Raw genomic sequence first — 25,244 nt, forward strand, 5'->3', positions numbered from 1 at the left:
TAGTTTTTGTTCAGCTATTTGGCGTACAGTCTTGAGTTACTAATTCTACCGAATGTCTTTCTTTGTCCTTGATCTTAAACTCTGACCTCTAAACAACATAGTATTTACTTAAGTTTCTGTTTACTTCATTGATAATACAGTTTTTAAATTTCAACATCATAGAGATAGAATATTCCATCTATTATAGGAACAAGTGAGGCTGCTCCACCTGGCCATCAGAGAGGAACCACTCAGTGAATTTTCTTCCATTCTTCACAGCTGTACAGAACCAGAGATGTTAATCAATTCTAAAGACAAGGTCAGAGATCCATACTAGACATTTCTGATATAATTTGTAAAATGTAGGTTCAAGTATTCAATATTAAATTAATATATATTTATTATTTTAGGGATTGCGGACTCCACTGATTTTAGCTACACTGTTTGCCAGGGAGGATGTAATCAATTTCATACTGAAACAGCCATACCAGATTGATATTAACGCCCAGGACTGTGTAAGCAAATGTAAAAATATTAAAGGATTAAATCTGCACCATCTTGCTTGCAAGTTTATATTTCAGAGTTGATGTATAACTCTTGTCATTTTATTATTTAAAAATTTCTGATCAGTGATGAAGTTATATTCATGTATACCAATCTTCCTGGTATTTTATGCAATATATCCTGGAGTATTTTTAAAAAAAACCCAACTAAATTGCTCTTGAATCAATCAAACCTTTAAAGGTTTTTATGTAACTTACAGTGCAAGAGAACAGCGTACCATTATACCTTCGTCCTGGATCTAGATGGAGAGAGTATCCGCAAATCTTTGGAACAGGCCGGGATAGACAAGGCTCTTTTGGATGTGGTAAGGGGAATACATGCATCTCCTAAGTGGGCATGATAGCAGTATACACACAGCTGTTTCTTGTAATAACAGGGGTCAAATGAAAAGAGAAATTTCTTATTGATAAAGATGTTACTCACTCGTTTGAAATTTCCCTTGCGATGACTTTCATCGTCATTTTTCCGGGTAATAGATCATGCCAAAGTCGCTTGATTCGCCACATAAGGACAGTTCTACTAAACATTACTTGGAGCCAAGCACGTACACGCACGCATGCACACACACACACAGATATATGTGTATAAATTTATTGACTTTTACCAATAGAACAAAGATTCTGATATATATTAGTGCGATCCATCTGTTTTTGAGTTTTATTTGTAAAACCTAGGTCTCCTACACCCAAAAGAAACAACGAATCAGTCTCTTTGTGCATCTTTGTAAGTTTGTCATTTTATACATGTAGTATGATAATCAGTGCATGATGTCCAGTTACCAAAGAGTCAAATCGTGGTAGTTTCCGTTGCATGATGTCCAGTTACCCTAACGGTCAAATCGTGAAAGTTTCCGTTGCATGATGTCCAGTTACCCTAACGGTCAAATCGTGAAAGTTTCCGTTGCATGATGTCCAGTTACCCTAACGGTCAAATTGTGAAAGTTTCCGTTGCATGATGTCCAGATACCCTTACGGTCAAATCGTGGTAGTTTCCATTGCATGATGTCCAGTTACCCAAACGGTCAAATTGTGAAAGTTTCCATTGAATATTTATTCAATTGATATTATGGTAAAATATGATGTATCCTCTATGCATATAAGGTGATTCAGAAGATGGCACCAAAATACTTGGAGGAGGTGATCACTGTTTACCAACCAAATCGTTCCATAAAATCTGAAAATTCACTGACATTAGTTAGACCTAGATGTCGAACCTCCACATATGGAAACAGGTGCTTGGATGTGGCAACAGCTACACTCTGGAACTCTCTGCCTGATACCCTCTGCCATAATATTGTCAGAATTTGAACACTTTTAAAAAACATTTAAAAACACATCTTTTTAGACTTGCATATTATTGGGAGTTGAACTATGTTCAATCTCCCTGGGTCATCACGCACTTTTCTGCGCAGTAATTTGTATTGATTTGTATAGTGGTCGTCAGCGGGGGTTCTGTGTCAGCTGAATTACTCCTAGGTAAATCAACATAAACTTTTATAAACATCCTCCATTAAATAATCCATGTAACTTTTCTAAATTAATCTAATTTTGATAATTGACATGTAAATAAATGCAATGATATTGTATTCAAATCAATTTGAATACAAGATTTCGATCAAATTGATACTGATATACATAGAAAAATAAAAGATAAGGTTGAAAATTATCGTTTGTAGCGCAGCGTCACCTATAAACATTGATAGGGAAACGAACGACAACTGCACACAAGCCCTATTGACACCGTGGCGCGAAATATCGAATATGGTGCGAAACCTCAGAAAATTTACAAGAAATAACTCTACAACTTTGTGTATATATTTGGTTTTTTTTTTAATGTGATATAAAAAATGCTTGATGTTGCATGTAGATTGAATTAAAACACGTCATTCCCAGTCAACAACTTTCGATTGGGATCGGAATACGAAATAAAATTTCTTATATCCGGTGGCAAAGTGAAACTTCTTCATGCTTCAAGTTATTGAATTACATAGTAATTGCACGTTACACATTAGAGAACTGTTCCTTTTAATAAAGAAAGTCACAAAATAGATACAAAATGAGTGTACCTTATTCATTCATCGACTATAATCTCGAAATGGCGTGTTTCGCTGCGCTTGATGACGGTAAGGTCCACATTTTCTACGTGAGTAGTGTGATATTTGTTTATGAATTTTTTGCGCATATATGGTATGTCTCGGCTAGGAATAATGGAAACTTTCTCACCTATGTATGTAAAGACATATTAATCTCAATTTTTTAAAATGTAGAACACTTTTATCAAATGACAATGTTTGAAAACGCTTAGAGCTCCGATGTCAGAATTTCCTTTTCTAAGACATCAGTATGTCAAATTCATTATCCTTTTTGAATAGTATGTACCATATTTTGTACCAGTTATCCATTTTGAATCCCCTATTACAATGGAATTTTGTTGCACTCTGTAATGTTTGAGTGGATGTCATGAGTGTGTGTCAAACAGAAATTTTAAGAGCATGGGATAAGGTGCTGCCATGTATTACTTCACTATCAAAATTTTAACCCAGTTGCCACAATGTTGAATTTATGCTGCAAAAAGGATTGGAAATTGCTCTGGTCAAAACACATTGTTTATTTGTCTACAGATGAAAGAGACATGAGGATTCTCCCTCACAAACTGAAAAAAAAAATAGTTATGGATCTTGTACATGTATAGTTTATTAATCACTATAGATTTCCAGCATCACAAGTCTGATTCCACTATATGCTTTCCATACTGTCAGGTTCATTCACCCCCTGTTTGAGCCACAGTATAATATCCCAAATACCTTGGCAATAAATAACATTATTTGACTAGAGTTTCATTTTTAGCGGAGTTGCGATGAAGTCGAACTCGGCTTATGATCCGATGAAGTGCCTTTGGGCGGGCAGGCGGGCACGCATCATTTCATTTCCGCACCATAGCTCTTGAGCAAATTATAGGATCTCATTCAAACTTAGATGGATTGTCACCGTCAGTAAGATGAGGAAGCCTATCGATTTTGGGGTCACTAGGTCAAAGGTCAAGGTCACTGGCTATAAATAGACTGAAATTTGGAGAAAATTTTGTTTTCCGCACCATAGCTCTTGAACGAATTATAGGATCTCAATCAAACTTAGATCGATTAAGTAAGACAAGAAGCCTATCGATTCTTCATAACTGCAAGGCATTGATAACCATATTGATTTGAATGTTTGGGCCATAATATGTGGTCACATTTTTCATGAGAATATAAAGGGGTGAAATTCTAGAAAACAACAACACGACTTCAGTTACTCGAGGAGCGTTGTGGCCCATGGGCCTTCCATTATCCATGTTTGCTGTTGTAACGCTTTGAAAAACAACAACAGTTGATTTGTATCTAAAATCATGATAATATTCAGTCATTTATCCCCCTACCCTTCCAGTACTATCTTTTCTAACTGAATTTCCACAATGTTCAACTCCCACGAGTACTTTAAGTACTTTGATTAGTATTATAGGTGGTTAAATCTTTATGGTTTCTTTACCATCATTTTAACATGACTCTTTCAGGTGTATAATTGTATATTTATTTCAACTATTGTATTTTATATCATTTGATTGTATGGCGTGGAACCTTTTTTTTCTTTCATGCATATCATGTTTTAGATTTTAATAATTTTACTTCACATTATTGATGTTTTCTAGCATTGTTTTGATATTATCTGTCTTAATGCTATTATAATTTCTTTTTACTACTTTTATAACATGCTGTATCATTTTTATTGTGTGCAGCGCTTTTGAGTTGTTATTTATATTCATATAGGGCGCTATATAAGTAAATATTATTATTATCAAGCTCTTTTTTACAGAAAGGTAGAAGAGGAGAAGATTTTGCCGAGTTTACTAAGAAGCAGGAATGGATTGATGAAGAGATCACAGTAAGCACTGTCACTGGGAGTTCTGCTGAAGTTTTGATAACTCTTGTTCGTTAACCTAATTACTTATGATTTAATAATACATGTAATTTAAAATTTATATGTTACTTTCATTTGGTAAATGTAGTTTAGTATTTACTATAATCATAATAAAAATTATATTACAAATAAATTAATTTAGATAACAATTAACTAAAACAAAACCAAAGAATATTAAAGGAGCAGGTACAGTTTCTACAGTCATCTAACCCAGAAAATTGATGATTTCAATAGGAGTCCCAAAATCTGCCATCCCAAAAGAGAATATATAAGAAAACCCAAGCTACATTTGATTTGATCCAAAATTGCTTCGTGTTGTAATGACAAGAGCGTGAAGTTGGCATAAAATTGCCAAAATCAATGAAAAAATTCATAAATTCAGGTGGTTTTCCTTTCAAAAAACATGCAGCCCATGCGTCGAGCAAATTCATATTCAAATATATTTTTTATCGTCTATTAATAAACAATATATATATATTATTACTACAGTAACTTGATCCGAAGAGTCGGATCACGTCAAGTTGACAGGCGCAGATCATCAGATCACACGAGACGCAAAGCGTCGAGTTTGATCTGATGATCCGCGCCTGTCAACGAGACATGATCCAACTCTTCGGATCAAGTTACTGTAGTAATGATACATTTATTATATACCCCAAAATTAAATCCACATTTATAAGATAATAAATGTAATCCAAATTATCAAAAACACAGACATACCATGAAATTATGTTTTGTGTATGCAATTTCGTTTGTGATACGGTCAATATTTTCCGCAAATAACGTTGCGTTGATGCATTGTGACGTCATTGTTACAGCATCAGTTTCAGAGGATACTGATATGGAATCAGAAAACCACAGTGTGGTGATCCGGAAAACCGGATCACACGCTGTGAAATCCACAGTATCAAAGAACGATCCATTGAAGGGTATATAATAAATATTAATTTCATTTTGCTCGACAGATGGGCACACCTTTTCCATAGGCAATAATCTGGATGAAATTTAAAAGTTATTAAGTTTTGTTTGAAAAAAGGCGGGGAAAAGTCTTATTTATGACGTAATAATGCTATCAAATAAACAATATCTTTGATTTAAGTTGAGATAGTATACTTGTCATATATTTAAATTACTTAAAACACGGATAAAGCTTAATTCAAGATGCATTTAAAACAGAGAAATGTTTTGGACCTTTTTATATACACAATCGTACCTTGTTCTTTGGATTTTTTATGTACTTTTGATTCTTGTTAAACTGCCCCATTTTGCAATTTGAAAAAATATATGGCAGGATAATGAATTAAATTTGGCGATGATATTAATCAATATTTTAATCATATGTGTTTAATATTTACTGCTGCCATACATGTATTGAACACCTTAAAATACCTTGTTTCAATGTAAAATGCATCTACTATTGAATAAAAAAACCATCACTTTTACGATTTGCACGTAACACTGCTTTTGACTATTCCATTTCTTCTTGTGATATTGAAATAATGACCTCTTGTGATCAAAACTACAGTTACCTCATCACTCTGATTTTCACAGAAGTCAAATGAATACCATTTCCAGTCACATTTAGCATGATGGAATGAATGTGCACACAGTCATTTGTTTGGTCTGAAATTTAAAGCTCTTGCTTGTTTGATATGACAGATTTTAAAAACAACACTAATCCTTATCAAAAATTTATATTGAGAATTAACTGCAACTATAAATACATGTATACAATAACCTTGGAAGAAATTCTCTTTTAACACGCCAAGGAAATAAGATGTGCATGAAAAGAAGTTTCAACTCGCTACTAATTGATCTGTGCATGGCTTTTATATCTCCAGGCTAAATATGGAATGGAATTAGAACTTATGTGTGTTGAAAAGGTTTGTAATTTTTAATGAATTCTATTGAAATTTGATGCTAATATAGTTAGTTATTGAGGTAGAATTTTTTTTCTGCAATTCAACTTTTAATTCAAAACAAAAATTTTGAAGTTAATGAACATCACATTGAAATATTTTTTTTGATCCAAAAAATAGTATGAAGACCTAAGAAAAGTGATTCGATCTAAACAGAAAGGATTAAAAGAATTCATCGATTTGATACGAGATTTTCCTGTGCCAGTGACCGCATTTCCTAATATAGTAAGTGATTTACAGCTACGATATAACAGTTTCCATGTCACTTGTAAAGTATAATAAAATTAGGGATTGCTTTTTAGCTCACCTGAGCCAAAGGCTCAAGTGAGGTTTTCTGATAAAAATTTGTCCGTTGTCTGTCATCGGTGTCGTTGTTGTAAACTTTTCACCTTCTTCTCCAGAACCACTGGGTTAAATTCAACCAAACTTAACACATAGCATCCTTGGGTAATGGGCTTTCATGTTTCTTCAAATGAAGAGCCATGCCCCCTTCAAAGGGGAGGTAATCACAAAAATGTTAAATTAGGGTAGAGTCATTTTTAAAAAATCTTCTTAAGAACCACTGGGCCAAAGGAGCTGACATTTACATGAAAGCTTCCTGTCATAGTGCAGATTCAAGTTCAAATCATGGCCCCCAGGGGTAAGATGGGGCTACAATAGGGGATCAAAGTTTCATATAGAAATGTATAGGGAAAATCTTTAAAAATCTTCTCAAGAACCATTGAGCCAGAAGAGCCGAGATTTACATGAAAGCTTCCTGACATAGTGCAGATTCAAGTTTGTTCAAATCATGTCCCCGGGGTAAGGTTGGGGTCACAATAGGGGATCAAAGTTTTACATGAGAATAAATAAAGAAAATACTTCAAAATCTTCTTCTCAAGAACCACTGGGCCATAAGAGCTGAGATTTACATGAAAGCTTCCTGAAATAGTGCAGATTCAAGTTTGATCAAATCATGGCCCTCGGGGTAGGTTGGACCACAATAGGGGATCAAAGTTTTACATAGAAATATATAGGGAAAATCTTTAAAAATCTTCTCAAGAACCACTGAGCCAGAAGAGCTGAGATTTACGTGAAAACTTCCTGACATAGTACAGATTCAAGTTTGTTCAAACCATGGCCTCCGGGGGTAGGATGGGGCCACAATAGGGGATCAAAGTTATACATACAAATATATAGGGAAAATCTTTAAAAATCTTCTCAAGAACCATTGGGCCAAAGAAATTGACATTTACATGAAAGCTTTCTGATATAGTGTAGATTCAAGTTTGCAAAAACCATGGCCTCCAGGGGTAGGATGGGGCCATAATAGGGACTGCGGTTTTACATGCAAATATATTGGAAAGTCCAAGGTGACTCAGGTGAGCGATGTGGCCCATGGGTCTCTTGTTGTACATCCCTCTATCTGTCAAATCATGTGATTGGTAAAATCTATACATGCACATGTGTAAAAATACAATAGTTTCATAAATAACAGAAACATGTGCCCATGGTCACACACTAGAACTATGTACCGAGAGATGGGACTTTTGATATTCAGTCTTCAAGTATTTCCTGTCTGAAGATGGTATTTTAATTTATTATATAGCTAATAAATAGTCTATTATAAAATCTGCGTAAAATCTAGAGAATGTTAGCGTTCAATATCCTGAGAATTTATTGAACGCTAACTTTGCATTACGTAAATTGTATGCGCCCGAAACATTCCGAGTATGAGCGTTCAATATTGACGTTACCAAAACGACGTAAACAAGCCAAAATGGCAGACGACGGTCCTCCGAATCTGACAGAGTCGGTATTTGATATTGATATACTAAAGCAAAATGTTTTACTGTATATAAATTATGGTGTCCCCATTTACAAAATCAGTTTGTTTCATGCATTAATGACGGGTTAAATATTGAACAGTTAAGAAATGCATGCTGATATTGCACACCACCTTAGATGCCAATATTGATGAATTCTCGTCTATTTTGGAGTATTTTGAGTGAAAAGGGATATAATTTAACAACTAAATACTTTAGCTATATAATAAAAGGGTTATTGAACTTATATAGGTGAATATTGGCACTCGTTGGCTGTCAAAATGCACTCGCAAGCTCGTGCATTTTGACAGCCAACTCGTGCCAATATTCACCAATATAAGTTCAATAACCCTATAATATACATGCACCATCAACTTGCTTGGAACACTTAATTCTTTTAAATATAGTTAATAGAAGAATAGATTGGTTACTTAAGAAGGATTTTTGATACTAATCATTTAAATAATTTGATAGGCACTATACTTATGTTAGTTTAACATTTTTTTTATGTTTGTTCTTGGAAGAGTTTTCTCCCTTATCACAATTTTGCTTTTTCTTGTTAAAATGATGAGCCATACATTTTTTAATGTATAAAAATGTGCAGCTATATAATCATCACAGGGAAGAGCAATCTGTGCCATATCAGATTAAATTAAATCAAATTAGCCATTAATTGTACACAGAATATATGTGTAGCTATAATGACACCACTGCTTCAAGGAGACAACAATCTGAAACTAAATTATTGCACACTACCTAATGTACATATACTGTATGTGCAATGTATGATCTCTCTGCTTTCGCATTCACCGATATACATTTATTTACTTTCACTTTCAGCTTGGCCCATTGATGTCCTCCTATAGGGACGTCATATTTCTAGCTGTAGATTACGGTAAAGAAGACATAGCAGTCAGACTGGCACACCTAGGGGCAGACTTATTCAGGAAAGAGTGTGTAAGAAAACATTTTAGTTTTATAAATCTCTTGCAAGATTTTCAAGTATCAACGAACAACAGTGCATGAGATTGTCTATTTCAAAACATAATGACAGTGTAGGTATACACAGTTAGAATGAGCGAGTTTCATGTTAGGTGACCATCAGGACAACTTGGCTCACATTACAATCAAAACAAATTTTTGTTCCCATGCAATGGAGTTCTCTTGTTCATGCATGCTTGAATTATACCTATACAAACAGCATAGGTTTTAATGTTGTATATATAGATACATGTATATATGTATGGCCAGATATTTTCTACGGTGGTCTTTATCCGATTTCATTTTAACTCCTTTTTATAGATCGAAGATCTGGGGGCATATTGTTTTTGTCCTGTCTGTCATTCTGTAAGAAACTTTAACCTTGGTAATAACTTTTGAATAGTAAGTGATAGAGCTTTGATATTTCACATTAGTATTCCTTATGACAAGACCTTTCCATGGGAACCAACATTTTTGACCCTGTGACCTTGGAGTTTGACCTACTTTTTGAAAACTTTAACCTTGCTAATAGCTTTTGAACAGTAAGAGCTAGAGCTTTGGTATTTCACATGAGTTTTCCTTGTGACAAGACCTTTCCATTGGTACTAAACCTTTTGACCTTGACATTTGACCTACTTTTAAAAAAATTGACATTGGTCATAACTTCTAAATGGTACATATTAGAGCTTTCATATTGTACATGATCATTTCTTGTGACAAGATCTTTCTACTGTTACCAAGATATTTGTCCTTGTGACCTTGGCCATCTTCGGAATTGGCCATTATCGGGGGGCATTTGTGTTTTACAAACACATCTTGTTCTTATTGTAACTGGTTTAAAATTGTGACAATTTTGTTCATCACACTTGTTGTCATTTCATTTGTCAAATACAAGGTCAGTTGTTGCCAAAATTAACATTTTGTATCCCTGGTGTAGGAAGAGTAAAAATAATTGTGAATTCTGTGGTCCGTCCAGGTTACAACTATCTAATCTAGAGACATCAAAGTCTTGCACTTAACACTGAGATTTGCTATTATGACCCAGGAGGAAGATTATTTGATCAAGGTCACTGGTAATAACAGTTGAAAACATTAATTTCTATTAAGACATAATTTTTTAGTGAAAGGATCTGGGATGTGAATACTAGACACAAAAACTGAATAACCAGAAAGCGTGTCAAAATTTTAGATATGTCAGTTTGTTAAAGTCAAGGGAACTGGTAAACCTGAAAGAAATATTAATTTCAAACCTTGATTTTATCAGAGACGGTGAAGCTCATTACTGGAACAAGTTGTTTTTTAACAAATTTTGGCGTGACCCTGGACCATGATCACTTGATTATAATAGCACTGATATAAAAGATCATGATTTCGCAAAAGAGAAAACCTTAAAGGAAATTAATGTTACTATTGAGGCCATTCAGTTCTCCGAATTTGAAAGATCCCCGATAAACTCATTGCATCACTATAATGCTTCAGAAAATATTTTTATTACTTAATACTCAGGTGACCTTAAGGGCCCATAGATCTCTTCTTTTTTTTTTACCAGAAAATCATGACAACTGCAACAAGTTTCCTTGCATAAATACATGTACCGCTATCTGAGATCAGGCCTGGAGGTTATAAATTTTTTTTGAGCATGTTTTCATACTCCTTCCCCTCGCTCTAAATCATAGTCATATGTGAAGGTTATTAAACTTTTACAAATCATTCTCGTACTCAAGTGGAGTACATGCTCAAGATTTTTTGTGAATGCTTCAGAGCTTTGCTCAAAGTTGTACGCCAAACAAACATGGCTAAGTTTGAGTATGGTAAAAGTTTTTATAACCTTCAGGCCAGGCTTGGGTTTCTCCAAAAAAGTCTGAAACGTAAGTCCGAGTTTTCATTTTTATTTGAGCAGTCAAAAGAATAAAATCTCAGACTTAATTCCAAATTTCAACTAAAGTTTATAATTATTTTGAGAAATTCAAGCCAGGTCTATAATAAAGAACACTACGCGTTATGTACATGTTTGCACATTTGATAAATATAATCAGTCACAGGACTGTCAGTCATGAACTGACAAACTTTTAAATCACGAATGTGTTTCACAACCAAATGTAATAGTGTTTTGTCCATGCCACTTCTGTAAAAGACCGGTACTAGAACTTCTGATGCACAAAAACATTAATCAACATGAAAGTATTATATATGGATTAAGAAAAAAGTTTCAAATATTGGCGACATTAATTAATGTTTAATCTGTATTCAATTGAAGTTTCATGTTTATTATATAATATGTGCTTCAGTATAAAAGGAAGAGCAAGGAGGGCCAGGAAGTGATTGTTGCAATGGATGTTGTGGAAAGGGCTGCAACTCTAAAAATGGTGGACCTAGTCAATATTCTCGCCAAGAAGCAGATGCGCCAGAATGAAATCAACAAACCGTTAGTGCCAAGACGCGCTCAGTCCAAACTACAGATGGGGTTGTCTATGAAGTCAAGGGTCTTTGAACAGATATTTGTGTCTCAGATACCAATAACTATATAATTTGTTCATTGTTAAAATCTATGCATACAGATTGCCTTTATATACTAGTACGTGTATATTTATTGATATTAGATATACATGTGCGATTTATTTTATTGTGGGTTCATGGTGAAAGTGCATGTACTGACTTTTTGTTGCATTGATTTAAAAAAAAACAATTTCGTGTTTGAGGACAGGTCATTGCTACACAGTGGTAGATTTCATTGTACTGCATTATCAATGTATGATTTATAGTATATAATATGTACATATTGAGGAGCTGACTTCAGTATCTGTGATAAAACTTGTGTATGTTGTGTACCTCTTTATTTTTTTTTTTTATACATAACTTTGTATCAAAGCTGCATTAAAATTCTTTTAACTGACACAAGCTCATACAAATGTGGCCTTCAAGTTTGTAATATTTTAAATCTGTGCATTTTGAGGAACACCGATAGATTGATCGTGTAGAATAAATACTGTTAGAGGAAGAACAGTTCATTAACAGCACAAGATTATTTATGTCATAATATAACATGAACGTAAAATATGACCTCTTTAAGCCTGACAATTGAAAAAGATTATAAATTTGAAAATGTAAACTACTGACATTGTAAACAATGTCTGTAAATAATGACAACAATACTTTATGTCGGATTTTTTTTTTTTAATAATCTCTGCAATAGCATACATAAGGTACAACCTGAACATATAACATGCAAAAAATCATAATAAATAAATACAATAAATGAAGTATACATTTGTAGATGACCACAAAACAATACAAACATGCATGGAAAAAGAGGCTTAGCATCAGTTTTCAAATATATAGGAATCAAATCAAAGGCATTTTGAAAGACTAATTTTTTTTTAAGACCTTTATATTTGAGAAGTCAAATAACCATGATTTTCTAGGAATATGACAATATATGTTGCCTGCACGAGTGTGACTGCTGATGCACGTAGAGGGACAAACGCCAGTCATACCAATCTCTGCAGTTCTGTCATGCATTGAAGGGGTACAAAAATGTTCCTCAGTAGGTATATCATTTCATTAACCATCAACTGAACCATGCATTTAAAAATAGCAGTAAACGATCTATATACATGTAAATCATATATTTCAAAATAATGCATTGACAACTTTTCTTTGAGATCACTCAATCTTTCATGGGACAAGACTGAGTATATTTATAAATATCACATCTTCTAATCTCCAAAAATATAGGTTCGGAAAATGTACATCCTAACTTCATAAATAAAAATTTTCAGAAAAAATAATTTTTTACATAAATACTAGAAATGGAGAAACTGGCCATATGGTATAAAATTTCGGGGGAGGGGGGCAATTTTGAAAAGTGGCATGCAATCCGGAATAAAATCACAAGTAACATGTATGCATCAGTTTAAGAGAAAACATTTAACCAAGCACTTACTAACTAAATTCACAAGATTTTCAAACACAAAATTATTGTTTTGTTTGTAAATCATGCATACATGTACAAATATGCAGCATATAAGCTATGTATACATACAAATAAACAACATTACAGTATGTATACTTAAATAAATTTCATTTTTGAAAATAAATGAGAGTATGAGCTGCAACGCTTCACGCCAGCCTGTTTCATGAAGCATGTTGGCGCTTCTTAAAAAGTATGCTAGTGTGAAGCATTGCGGTCCATACAGCTGTATCCTTGTGTATTCGTTTTTTATACTGAATTCTACAGTTAATTTCTGCCACAATTCTCGGCCATTAAAGTAGATTACTTATATAGATACTTATCAGTGCTGTATTCATACGCACATTGTTTACAACTGTTGCACATTCATGAGGAAATGCCTATTATTACAATTTGTAAATATACCTTGGCAAAAAATATTGTAATTATGTACAAATCTACACCATGTACAGTATGTATACTCGCAAATCTACAGATTGTACAGATGCATACATACAAATGTACAGATGCATACATACAAATATACAGTATGTATACACACAAATATACAACATGTACAGTGTATACTCACAAATCAAAGATGCATACATACAAATAGAAAGATTTTCATGCAGTAAAGGAAATGAAATTTTGCCAAACAAAAATTGCAGAGGGAACTCCCATATGCTATGGAATGCTTGAAAATTTGTAGACTATTAAAAGCAAGAAAGGTCTGTTTGATAAAGAGTTTAACATATATTAAAATTAATATAAGCACCATTCAAAATAATTGTGCAAATCTGAACAAAGTGCAAAATAAACATGACTAAATTAAAAAAAAAAATAAATCACAGGGGACTAGGACTTCTTGTTTACAACCTTATACAGATAATATACCCTATTATGTCATATACAGTACCATACATATTTCAAGTATACAATTTGTGTTGGTTAAGTTACACTTGTATTTATATACCTTATAAATGTTTTAATACTTGAAAAATAGAATATTACAAGGATTATAAATGTTTGAGGTAAACGACTACGTACATGTATTTCTGTGATAAACAGAACTTACATAATATAATCATAGTCTAATCACTGCTTTCTGATAAACAGCCACAAATACATCTTGTATCATACATATATGTATAAGTTTTACTTTCTTTTGATTTATGTAAATACAGTAAACAAAAACTTGCTTCCCTTGAACTCTAAGATTACATATCAGTTTGAAGCAGAATGCCTATTATACACTATACTTGCTCTACAAAAAGCAGTGGCATCTGCAACAACAAATCAATTGGTGTACAAAATGCAGGAGATATTGTCAGTTTTGTGTGCCCCCCAGACGTAACTATGCAATACCCTTGCTGCATTGCATTGTGTTTGGTTATAATACACAGTACAGTGTCATTGCTTTCCGCACTGCAAATTACATTATGTACCACATGAGCATGCCAGTTAAACAATGATTTCTTACAAAATTTGTCTGTCTTTAAGAAAGGTCATTTCTATGCCGGAGTTTTAATCTTGCAGCCGAGCGACATCAGCTGTGACTTCTGTTACAGTATCTTTATTATCACATAACATAAGAGATAGATAATCATTGATTATGCAGCGTCAAGTATTTTGGGATATTGAAAGTTGCACATCAATCAGAATGATCTCACAGGTACGGGTGAACTCATAATAAGCAAATGCCATCCGTTTGTGGAGAAAAAATACATTTATATAGATGATGAAACATACCAAAGTTATATTTTATTGTTTTCTTTTGTTTTTCTCACAAAATGCACATCATATGTACATTTAACAGGTTTGTTTTCACTTTTGAAATTAGTATACTGTTAACTAGACTATGAACTTGAACTCGTGTATGTGGCCAGTTTAACAACTTGAAAATCATATGATCTTGACTTTCCCTGCATACATGCATCTGACAGCTTGATTAACCCATACCCTGTGACTATAATAGTGCTATAAATTATAAAAGTACTGGTACATTATTTTCTGACATAAAAATTGACCAACAATATTAGATGCATGATTGGTGTGCTTCTAATTAATTGATTTTCCCTAACATGAAATAATGAACCACAATGATCAGATTAAAGCAAACTAAATTACCGTACACCATTTACACAACACGGTATGTTGAGGTACTTTTTTTAAGGCAGTAAAATTTCAAACAGACTTGTCATGTAACACTCAACTGGACACAAAGTTTTACATTGGTTGCTAGAATACACGAGCAGTCTTCAATATATTAAGGTGAAAAGGGTTAGTGATTTTAGAATATTAAAAGACATTTTACACCCCCAAAAATTCACAAAGACATATTGGCACCATTACAAGAAAAACATAATGTCTATTGCACACAATACATTTTAATTTGCGGTTGGTAGCACAATTCAACCTGTCAAAAATAATCACAGTATACACTGCATCCTGTATAATCTGCTTTCACGCATATTGCACTGTATGGAAATTAATGGTACCGGTAGCCTAGGGGAGATAAATGTTGTGCCCTCTCTGAGAGGTGCCAAACCATCTCCCTCAAGTGAATATGATGTCATTGTGGAGCTCTCAGTTCGAACCCGAGGGCTGTCGATCCAAGCTTGTATTACTCGCGGAGAACTGTTTATTAGATGATGAACTTTTATTGAGTCCATCTGACATAGAACTACTGTACATAGACTCATTGTCACTGCTTGTTGCTGAGCGAGCCTCACCTGAACTTCTCCATCGACGACTTGAACCTGGTGACTTTCTGTAGTCTATGTTGTACTACAATAATTGACACCAACTGTATGAGAACATTAAAGATGCATACAAATCTTTCTGCACTACCTATATCTACATTCTGTTAGTACTTTTAACTTCATCCTTTCTATATTACAATCAAATATCCTGTCAATGAGTACCTTTCATCATATCCCTACATAAGACAAAAGCTTCTACAATCTAAAACTTAAGAGATTTGGTCATGTACAAATGTCAAATATTTCTATTGGCACATGCCCTAATAACACTATCAAATAAAAATGTCTACCTTTGTTGCACAAACAAATGAAGTGGTCACAACTTTTGCTATAATGTTCATCAAGTTCTTTGTTTCTTGGATTGCATTGTCAACCTACATTTATAAACACATGGTAATGCATAGACATTAATAAGTTCAGAACATGATACTGCTGAATGACAGCAAGTTCTACTTTATGGATAGCCTGATTAAGACATAAACTATTAACCTAATGCTCAAATGCTGATCGAAATTATGGCATTCAAATTATGTTAACAGGCAAAGTAAAATGCACAAGAAATTAAATGCACGTTTAAGAATATCTTATATATAATATGTTTCAATCGGGTAATGGTCTGTTTTAAGAATTCACTCTTTGAATAAAAATAATACAAGAGTTTTCTAGTGTAAATTTAACATATCCTGATGCAAACCTGTTATAAAAGCTGGGTAATTACTATTTACAAACCTATGTGCAATACATATACATTAGAAGTAATCTCTGGCTTAATAGTCTTGCCTTGTTGAATGTGGCTGTTTTGCCAGTAGTCTGAGTCCGCAGGATGGAGTGAAGCTGCTGACAGCATGCTGGGATCCGTTCCAAATTCATCACCAACTCCTCACGATGGACACACAAGGGCACCTATCCATCAAATGCACAATACAGCCCAAAAGAATAGCTTTATTTCTCATTAACATGCTCAAGACATTCTTGATGAAATCAAATTATTGTAGAGCAGAGATACTTATTTACATTGTGGAATTAGTTTTCAGTGAAAAGTTGAGTGACCTTCAGGTGACAGAAAAACCCTAGTGATTGAGATCGAGATAACGTCCCCTGACTATAGACTTGATGTTGCATTCTCCTATTCAGATTAGGCCAAAAAGATATATATGTTGGTTTCCACTTTCCCGACCGACCCTAAAAATTTCTGCTGACCCAACACATTTTTTTCCATTCTCACAGATTTTGCAAATGCCATCACTACAACAAGATTATATACTTATTGACTTATCAAGTTATTTATTATGCACTAACAGATTCTAAAACACAGAAACAGTTTTTGTTTACCATATTATAACTTTTATTTGATTACTAGACAATCAGTCACTATGTTTTATGCATTATAGTAGATTATTATACTTTCATGTAAAATACTCGAACCTGATTGGTCGAGAAGCATTTGAAAAAACATTGTTACCCTCTGAGAACAGAAAACACGCGACCCAGGGTGATAGTATCTAGCAACGGGTAACAGTACTTGACAACGGGTGATATTATAAAAAATTATCACATGCGTCAAATTCATGCGCTTACAGTTCGCCGTAGATTGCTAGACAACGTCGTTTGAGCGTTTGTAATAAACGCGAGTACCCGCATCGAAATACGAAATATCGCACGACAGTGATTGATCAAATGTCAACAGACGTAAGTTTTTCTGCTTTCCAGTTAACATAACATTCAGTATAATAAAACAAATATTGCATGTATTTGAGGGTAACATTGAAATTTTCACCCCTCGAGAAACCATTGTCAACCTCGGTTACGCCTCGGTTGACAATGGTTTTCTCGGGGAGAAAATTTTCAATGTTACCCTCAAATACATGCAATATTTATATAATACTAAATCATTAAAAAAATAATTCAACCTATAAAAGCAACAAAAAAAAAACAAAAAAAAAACTACCTACTGACCCTTAAAAATTTTGATGTGAAAGTGGAAACCAACATATATTTTTTTTTGGCCTTAAGATTTCATATACATTGTACACTTAATAAAAAAATGAATTCTTAGTTTTGGTTGTGGGTTGTATCCTATCTAACAGATCGAAAGGGATGTACAAAATGCTGATTTTGTGGGTAAAGTATAAACATGGATAAAGTATAAAACATGATAGTTGTCGAGGAAACATTAAATGTTGAAATTGCAGAATTAGAACTTTTCATGAAACACAAAAAGTATTTTTCTGAATGTGGAAGATTTAAAATTTGACACCTGCAGGAAACAGTGGAATGTACTACACTACATTTGTACTTCAATAATTCATCTCTCCCTCATAACTTAATTGTTCTGATATATCATAATGTATAAATGCTACCACAATATATTTCACAGACTGTGTGAAAACAATAAAGAATTATGATTGAATAATTCTAAGCTTTCTGATTGGCTGAGATCCAACAAACCAAAAAAAAAAAAAATGTTATCTTTACTTCAATGTGCTCTAAAGGTGAATGAACATAATATTTGATTTTACTAATATTCGACCAAAAATAAATTGAGAATTTCAAAATCAATACTTTTGGTTATTTTTTGGTCTTTCAATGAAATCTCGCTAAATAACTTTTTGACTAGATCTTATGCTTTAGCTGTACACAAATATGGCCTATCAGGTATCTTATGGTAAGCTCTAGTAACTTGCATTTCTAATCAGTTCTGTGTCTATAAGCTTTGCACTTTACCTGCAAACAAAGATGACCAACCCAGATATAATTTTGTAGGCTCCAGTAACTGGTTTCAAATTAATAAAGCACTTAAAATAACAATTATTGATTATTTTATCAGTCAATACATTGCTTTAGGCATCCTTGAAGTACAATACTCACTTCACCCTCCAGGCTTGGTGAATATTGTACTTTTCAGGTTGCTAAAGCATTGTACTGACTTCAAAATTTCAACAATTGTATATTTTTATTGGGTCAAAATACATTATGGTATCAATTTTATTACAAGTACATTGCTGAATGCTTGAAATTGTGCAAGATGCTTGCAACACATTCATTAGATAAAAAAAACAATGTATTGTGATGTTATGGTCAAGGTAACATATCTGCTTAAGGTATCACATCAGGTCAAGAAAAATTGAGTACGTTATGTTATAAAAAAAAAAAAAAAAAGGAACTCAATTCTAAAAATCTATTCTCGATTTCTACCGTTAGAAATACAGTTTGCTGTAAATGGATTGAACACGACTAGATCAAAAAATAAAAATTTCTTAAGGACTTTTGAACTTTTTACCAACAGTGGATGTTTAATCCAGACAGAGCAAAGTGTATTGGCCAGTAAGCACTGATTGCAGTGACATGGCATTTCTCTGGTCAGAAGACAGCCATCCTTTGGCAGTACAGCATGGATAGAGAAACTTGTACAAATGACAGAAATGTTTAGATGTGTTGGTGTGTTTTCACAAAACCCAGCCTTATATGATACTGTATATGAACATATGATGACCAATAAATCGGCCTCTGATACTTCCTCAATATTTCATGTGCAGAGTATATTTGTTATGTCTGAAAACTATTCTACACATAACTTAATTTAAGTACTTGTCCAAAGGTAAACTTCTTTCAATAAGTATGAAGAACATCTGATTTATTAATGATCACTGTCGTCAATAAATGCAAAATTCTGTACTGTTTTATCAGTTGGTGACGTATATGTTTTTAATATCAGTTTTTGCACAACATATTCTTCAATTTCAAAAAAGATATGCTACATTTCAAACTGAAATACATTGAAGTCATATTCATCTATATCACTTTAATTATATACCGGTATATTATGATTTTTATACAAAAGGTGTTTTCTATGATGAAACACATTTGGTAATCGGTATGGAATAGAAGACAACAATAGATAAGAGAAAATTTTGCCTGTTATTAGACATCTACATTTATTGATATAATTTTCAAAAAACAGTAGGAGTAATGTGTTATATCTGTAAAAGGTATATATATCAATTACATGTTCATTTTCTAAGATTTTCCAAGGTTTAAAATACAGTGAGAAACAATCATGTATATTTTCTTTAACAGCAATGAATTTAAAAATCAAATAACTTATAAGTATAACTTAGAAGTAAAAATAATTTTCATTCTTACAAATTCAACATTGGAAACGGAAAATTGTTGGATGTGCTTTATATACAATATCCTGATGTTTATTGGAGAATGTACCTAGTATTGGAGAAATGTTCTTTTGACAATATTGTGGTAATTATCCAATGTCAAACGTACATATATAAAAAGTTACCTTGACAACAGGAGAGATTTCTGTATAATTACCATATTACCATCAACACTGAAGCTCTGACATTCATTTCTTTCCCAGACAATTACCTTGTCACTGAAGTCCCTGACTGTTTTGTATAGTTTGTTGCCCTCCTCTGAGAAGTACTCGGCCTGAATAAACAGGTCCTGTGTGGTTTTTAGAGGCCCCTCTCCACGGGTAAACAGGTACATGGAGAAGGCCATGCTGGACATGTTTTTCGCACGCTTGACAATATCGTTATCGGGCTCCTCCCATTTGTCGGTTTCTGCGTCCATTTCTGATGTGATCAATTTCATTTCCAAACCAAGTTTAGCTATCTTAGCTTGTTCCTGAAATATTATAAATATAGCATATAAGTTCCCCTAGAGAACTCTATATTATCATACAAGAATACCAGTATTGGCAGCATTTCAAAAGATGCAATGTTAATCCCAGGAGATGCTGATCCCCAACAAGCCAAAATATGGCTCTATGTGGTTAATAACTTTTCTAACTGAATGGCATAGCAAAAGTAGCAACAGAATTTTCCATGAAATACCCCATTCAAAATGAATGGATTAATTAAAAACTTGAATACACAATAGTTTTCTCGAGAAACTGGTGAATGAAAAGCATTTTGCATTGCTCTAATCAAAACACTGATGAGATTAAAAGACTAAAAAAAAATCCATCAAAATTAATGTGTTACAACTGCACCATGGTCAGAGATGTCAAACACTATTACTTGAAATACTAAAACTACAAACTTGACACAGTAAAACCAACAGACTCAAGTACATACATGTATATATAAAACAAAATTGGGGGTGCAATTTTCTATTTTCTAAGATGATATACATGTATATATACTTACTTGAAAAGATTGCAAAATACATTTCCTCAGTTAATATACTCCATCACTCATGTCGTAATATTCTAAACCCATCCATCATATTAAGAGACATAACTCCGAAGGAATTACGTTATAAAAAACCCTGCGACTTCTTACCACTATGATGCAGCACTTGATAAGAAAGAGATTCCTGACAATCACTCCCATTCAGAGAATTTCTTCACTATCCCCTTACGTCTCATTTATTGATTTGGAGTGTAACTTCGTAAGCTACTACTTTTACACAGGACTAAGATACATGGATTGATCTTGACATTTCGTTGCTATATTTTCTACCAATAGACATTTATCTGTCCAGATGATTAGATTGATTAGATTTTTTATTGAAAATTATCGTTTGATATTGTGTCTGACCTTCCTTATTTCACTAATCAATTTTCTTTTTTCTTCTTTATATAGTAACCAAAATAATTACTTAAGTTTTGCATTTCCATACAAGATTTTTTACAATCTACATCTTTCATTAGTTGATTAGTTTTATATGATAATAAAATTTCTAGATAACACTACAATGGACATCAATCCCCGAAAATTAATGAAAGTACAAGTACATGTCAATTTTAATTGCTTGGTGATCAGATAAATTGATTTTCAATACTTGTGTCATAATGATTATTCTAGTTTTGCTATTGCCAGCAAACATTCTAATTGATCACTTCCCCTCACAAATATCAATTTGTATGCTCATTTTAAATACCAAAACAAACTGCTTTGTTTTGAGCTCTTCTGCCCCCAAAACTATATGCATTCAAAATTTCTAACTATGAACCTACCATTAAAAAACTATTAACAAAAACCAACATTCCAATCATCATAATCTCCCTCCGTCCTGGAGATAAATGAAGTTACAAAACCATATAATCTGAAGGCCATAGCGTCTCTACCCAATATTGTACTAAGGTTGACATTTTAGAGCTCTGTGTGATGTGATATATCATATCTGATAACACAACTAATTGTGTCAAATTTGGAATTAATAACCACCAGGAGAGCCTGCAAGGATTAGACTCTAGCAGCTACACATAGCTAGTCAGCCATTTCTGGATATTTAAGACCAAGTCAACTGAACCGGTGCATATTAAGTCATCATGAATTATAAACTACACCTACATTATACCCTGATAACATTTTATAAATTCCAGTATTTTGATTATTCATATTTGCAGTATCACTATCTGCTAAAAAATGGGTTTGTGAAACAGATATGACAGATGATGGCAATTAATACTCTTCCCCTACAAGGTGTACGTCCTGCAGCAAGTATGATGGATAAACAGACCAATGGACACAGATTGAAAACTTCCTATTTATAACCCATACCGGGTGGGGTGGGGGATCATCTCATAATTGTTGAACATTTTCTTTCAGACAATGTATCTCCAATGCACTTAACCCACTAAAAAACTTTCAGTGCTTTGTGCTTTACATATTCCCATGAGAGAGACTGTCATAAAAAAGCAAATATCCATTCTACATCTGTACACTGCCATTTGTCCATCTTTAGGAGAATGTCAGATGTATACATTTAGCATAATAAAAACTATTGATTTCTCAAAAAATACACGATTATTCTTAGATAACACAGTTTTACAAGACAACCAGAAACCTCACTAAAGTGGCAACAGTACTCTTTCCAGAAACTATGCCCACTACAGTTTCCAAGAAATCAATATTTCATCCCTCCATACATTTCTCAAATTCTTTCCCTCTCTAATTGTAGAGATTCTTGATGCTTTGTTGCATAATTTGAAAATACTGCTCTACTGATTACAAATGTGCATAATCAAACAGTTTCTTAGACTGTATGCATGTATTCCCTCATATTGCTAACCAAGAATACATGTCATCAAATGTAAAGAGGACGTAATTCTCAGAATAATAAAGATTAAATAAATTTTTTTTTTTTACACATATATGGATGCTTGCAACACTTGAGATCTGTCAAAATGATAAATCTCTAAACTTACCTCAGCATCCAATTTCACAGGGCGTAATCCACGCAAGTTAGTCCCATGTTTCTGTTAAAAAAATAAGTTATCCAAATGAGAATATCTTAATCGAATATTCAAATTTCAAAATACCATAGATTTCAAAATAGTGAAAAATTCTGAAATTGAAATATTAGTAAATACACAATTCAAAATAACACGATCAACTAACTTTCTTAAGATATCTCTCTTATGCTCATTAATATTCTGCCTGCATGTCAATCTCTAATTACAGACCAGATCTGTATGATGTATTGGCCTAATGAGCATACACTTACTGAGATACAGAATTAATAAAGTCAATATCATATTCCAGAGTTCCTGTGTCAATCAATAAACTGAAAAATGAAATGCCCCCACAACACGACAGTCCACAGTCTAACTTCATCCTTGATCACACTTATTCATGATGTGAATTATCTTGAAAGAAAACTTGCACATGTATTAGTGTGACAAAATTTTCTGCATATTTTTGTCAAGCTGAATTCAAAGCAAAAAATAGATATTTCCAATTACAGCGCTAGACCTGTATTTTTCAGGAACCCTTTTTTTAAATGGTACAACATCTATTGATTTTTCTTGAGATTAGTATAACAATTAATTTATCGTCTAAAAAATGCACTTATTAGCCAAAGGCATCATGTACAAAGATGCATAATCAAACAAGATCCATGCAATAAATCATCACACAGCGGTCATTAATAGCAATCAGTCTGATGCTATTCCACTTTCTTCCCAGGTACATTGTATCTGGGTTCTCTCTTCCACCAATAAAAACTGGGTGCCACCAGATAACTGAAAAATTGTTGAGTGTGGCAGAAAACAGCAAAACAAACAAACACTTTCTTCACATTCTTTCGGAATCCTTAAACTAGAGTGTCTAACAAAAAATGAAAAATTCAGTTCCTTTTCCTTTCCCATACAAAAATGTATCCAATATATCTATTCATAAGAAAAGAAAATACTTACCTCACAGAACCCGTACCTATGCAGGAGAACTTGTACCCAGAAATTTGTGTACGAGCTCTCCTGGGGAAGTCGTACCCATCAATATCTGGGTACAAGTTCTCCTAGAAAAAAACTTGTCAATTGTATTATAAAAATCTGGGTACAAGTTCTCCCAGAGAAAAACTTTGTCATTTCTGTCATAAAAATCTGGGTATGAGTTCTCCTGGAGAAAGAAAAAATTGTTATTAAAATTTAGGTATGAATTCTCCCAGAGAAAAAAAATATTAATCAGTTTATTAAATGTATTCTCCTAGAGAAAAACTATGTCTATTTGTCATATAAATTCTGGTAAGAGTTCTTCTGGAGAAAAAGTTTGTCATTATAGGCCTATAGTAATCAAAATTTTGATACCAGTTTATCTCATTAAGAATTTACATACCATATTAGGTATTGGAATCTGGGTACAATTTTTCCTTGAAAAAAATCGAGAATTTCATACATTATACATAATTTACTATGAATGTCCCTTCCATTGAATAAAAAAAGTAAATACAACGATCATACTTGTTTGTTGTTTTGTTTTTTCATTTGAATTGCTGTTTGGCTTGAGACGATAATTAGTATAATTATTGCAATTAAACACCAATTTTAAACCTGCGACATTGTATTTTTATAGCGTACCTCTATTCTCCGGCACATGGAGGAGAACTCTTACCCGGATTTATATGACAAAATGATGAAGTTTTTCTCCAGGAGAACTCGTACCCAGATTTATCAGATAAAATGGCAAAGTTTTTTCTCCGGGAGGACTCGTACCCAGATTTTTATGACAGAAATGACAAAGTTTTTCTCTGGGAGAACTCATACCCAGATTTTTAGTCATTTATACCCTGCTATTAATTCTGAATATAACACTATTACATAAAAATGTATTATCATTTTAAAAGCCATTTGGAGAAATGCTGCAACTAAGACTATTGTTACAAAGTTCATCAATGGATAGGATTTGCTCATTTTTAAAAGACATTGTACAGTACTTTGTTCAAAATTGGCCAATCAAGGAAATAAATCCACAAACGACTCGCAAGTTCTCCATCTTAAGAAGAATTGTTCCCTGTTTTTGTTAATGTTCAAAATAACACTGTCATCTAGGTCAGTTAACATTTATTTTATCATATCTGAATGAAAT

The 25,244-nt window shown here is 33.2% G+C and overlaps 2 protein-coding genes across 8 annotated transcripts in view; one reads left to right on the forward strand and one right to left on the reverse strand.

Annotated features, from left to right (window-relative positions):
• LOC125681460 (putative ankyrin repeat protein RF_0381) overlaps positions 1-13,994 on the forward strand; it is a 31,870-nt gene extending 17,876 nt beyond the window's left edge. For 3 of the 5 annotated variants that reach the window (XM_048921572.2, XM_048921575.2, XM_048921574.2), the window contains 8 exons: positions 188-298; positions 390-494; positions 743-847; positions 4,392-4,460; positions 6,338-6,379; positions 6,536-6,640; positions 9,061-9,177; positions 11,490-13,994. In XM_048921572.2, coding sequence (XP_048777529.2) covers positions 188-298; positions 390-494; positions 743-847; positions 4,392-4,460; positions 6,338-6,379; positions 6,536-6,640; positions 9,061-9,177; positions 11,490-11,729 — 894 coding nt within the window. In that variant the 3' untranslated portion in view covers positions 11,730-13,994. The remainder of the gene's footprint in view (positions 1-187; positions 299-389; positions 495-742; positions 848-4,391; positions 4,461-6,337; positions 6,380-6,535; positions 6,641-9,060; positions 9,178-11,489) is intronic. The other 2 variants (XM_048921576.2, XM_056155843.1) reach the window with 1 other exon arrangement.
• LOC125681459 (alpha-catulin-like) overlaps positions 12,355-25,244 on the reverse strand; it is a 47,812-nt gene continuing 34,922 nt past the window's right edge. For all 3 annotated transcript variants that reach the window (XM_048921570.2, XM_048921569.2, XM_048921571.2), the window contains 5 exons: positions 23,087-23,137; positions 20,296-20,556; positions 16,696-16,818; positions 16,206-16,289; positions 12,355-15,940 (listed from right to left, as the gene is read on the reverse strand). In XM_048921570.2, the coding sequence (XP_048777527.1) occupies positions 15,740-15,940; positions 16,206-16,289; positions 16,696-16,818; positions 20,296-20,556; positions 23,087-23,137 (720 nt within the window). In that variant the 3' untranslated portion in view covers positions 12,355-15,739. The remainder of the gene's footprint in view (positions 15,941-16,205; positions 16,290-16,695; positions 16,819-20,295; positions 20,557-23,086; positions 23,138-25,244) is intronic.

This window comes from Ostrea edulis, chromosome 2 (genome assembly GCF_947568905.1).
Source record: "Ostrea edulis chromosome 2, xbOstEdul1.1, whole genome shotgun sequence".
In the NCBI taxonomy this organism is placed as follows: Eukaryota; Metazoa; Mollusca; class Bivalvia; order Ostreida; family Ostreidae; genus Ostrea; species Ostrea edulis.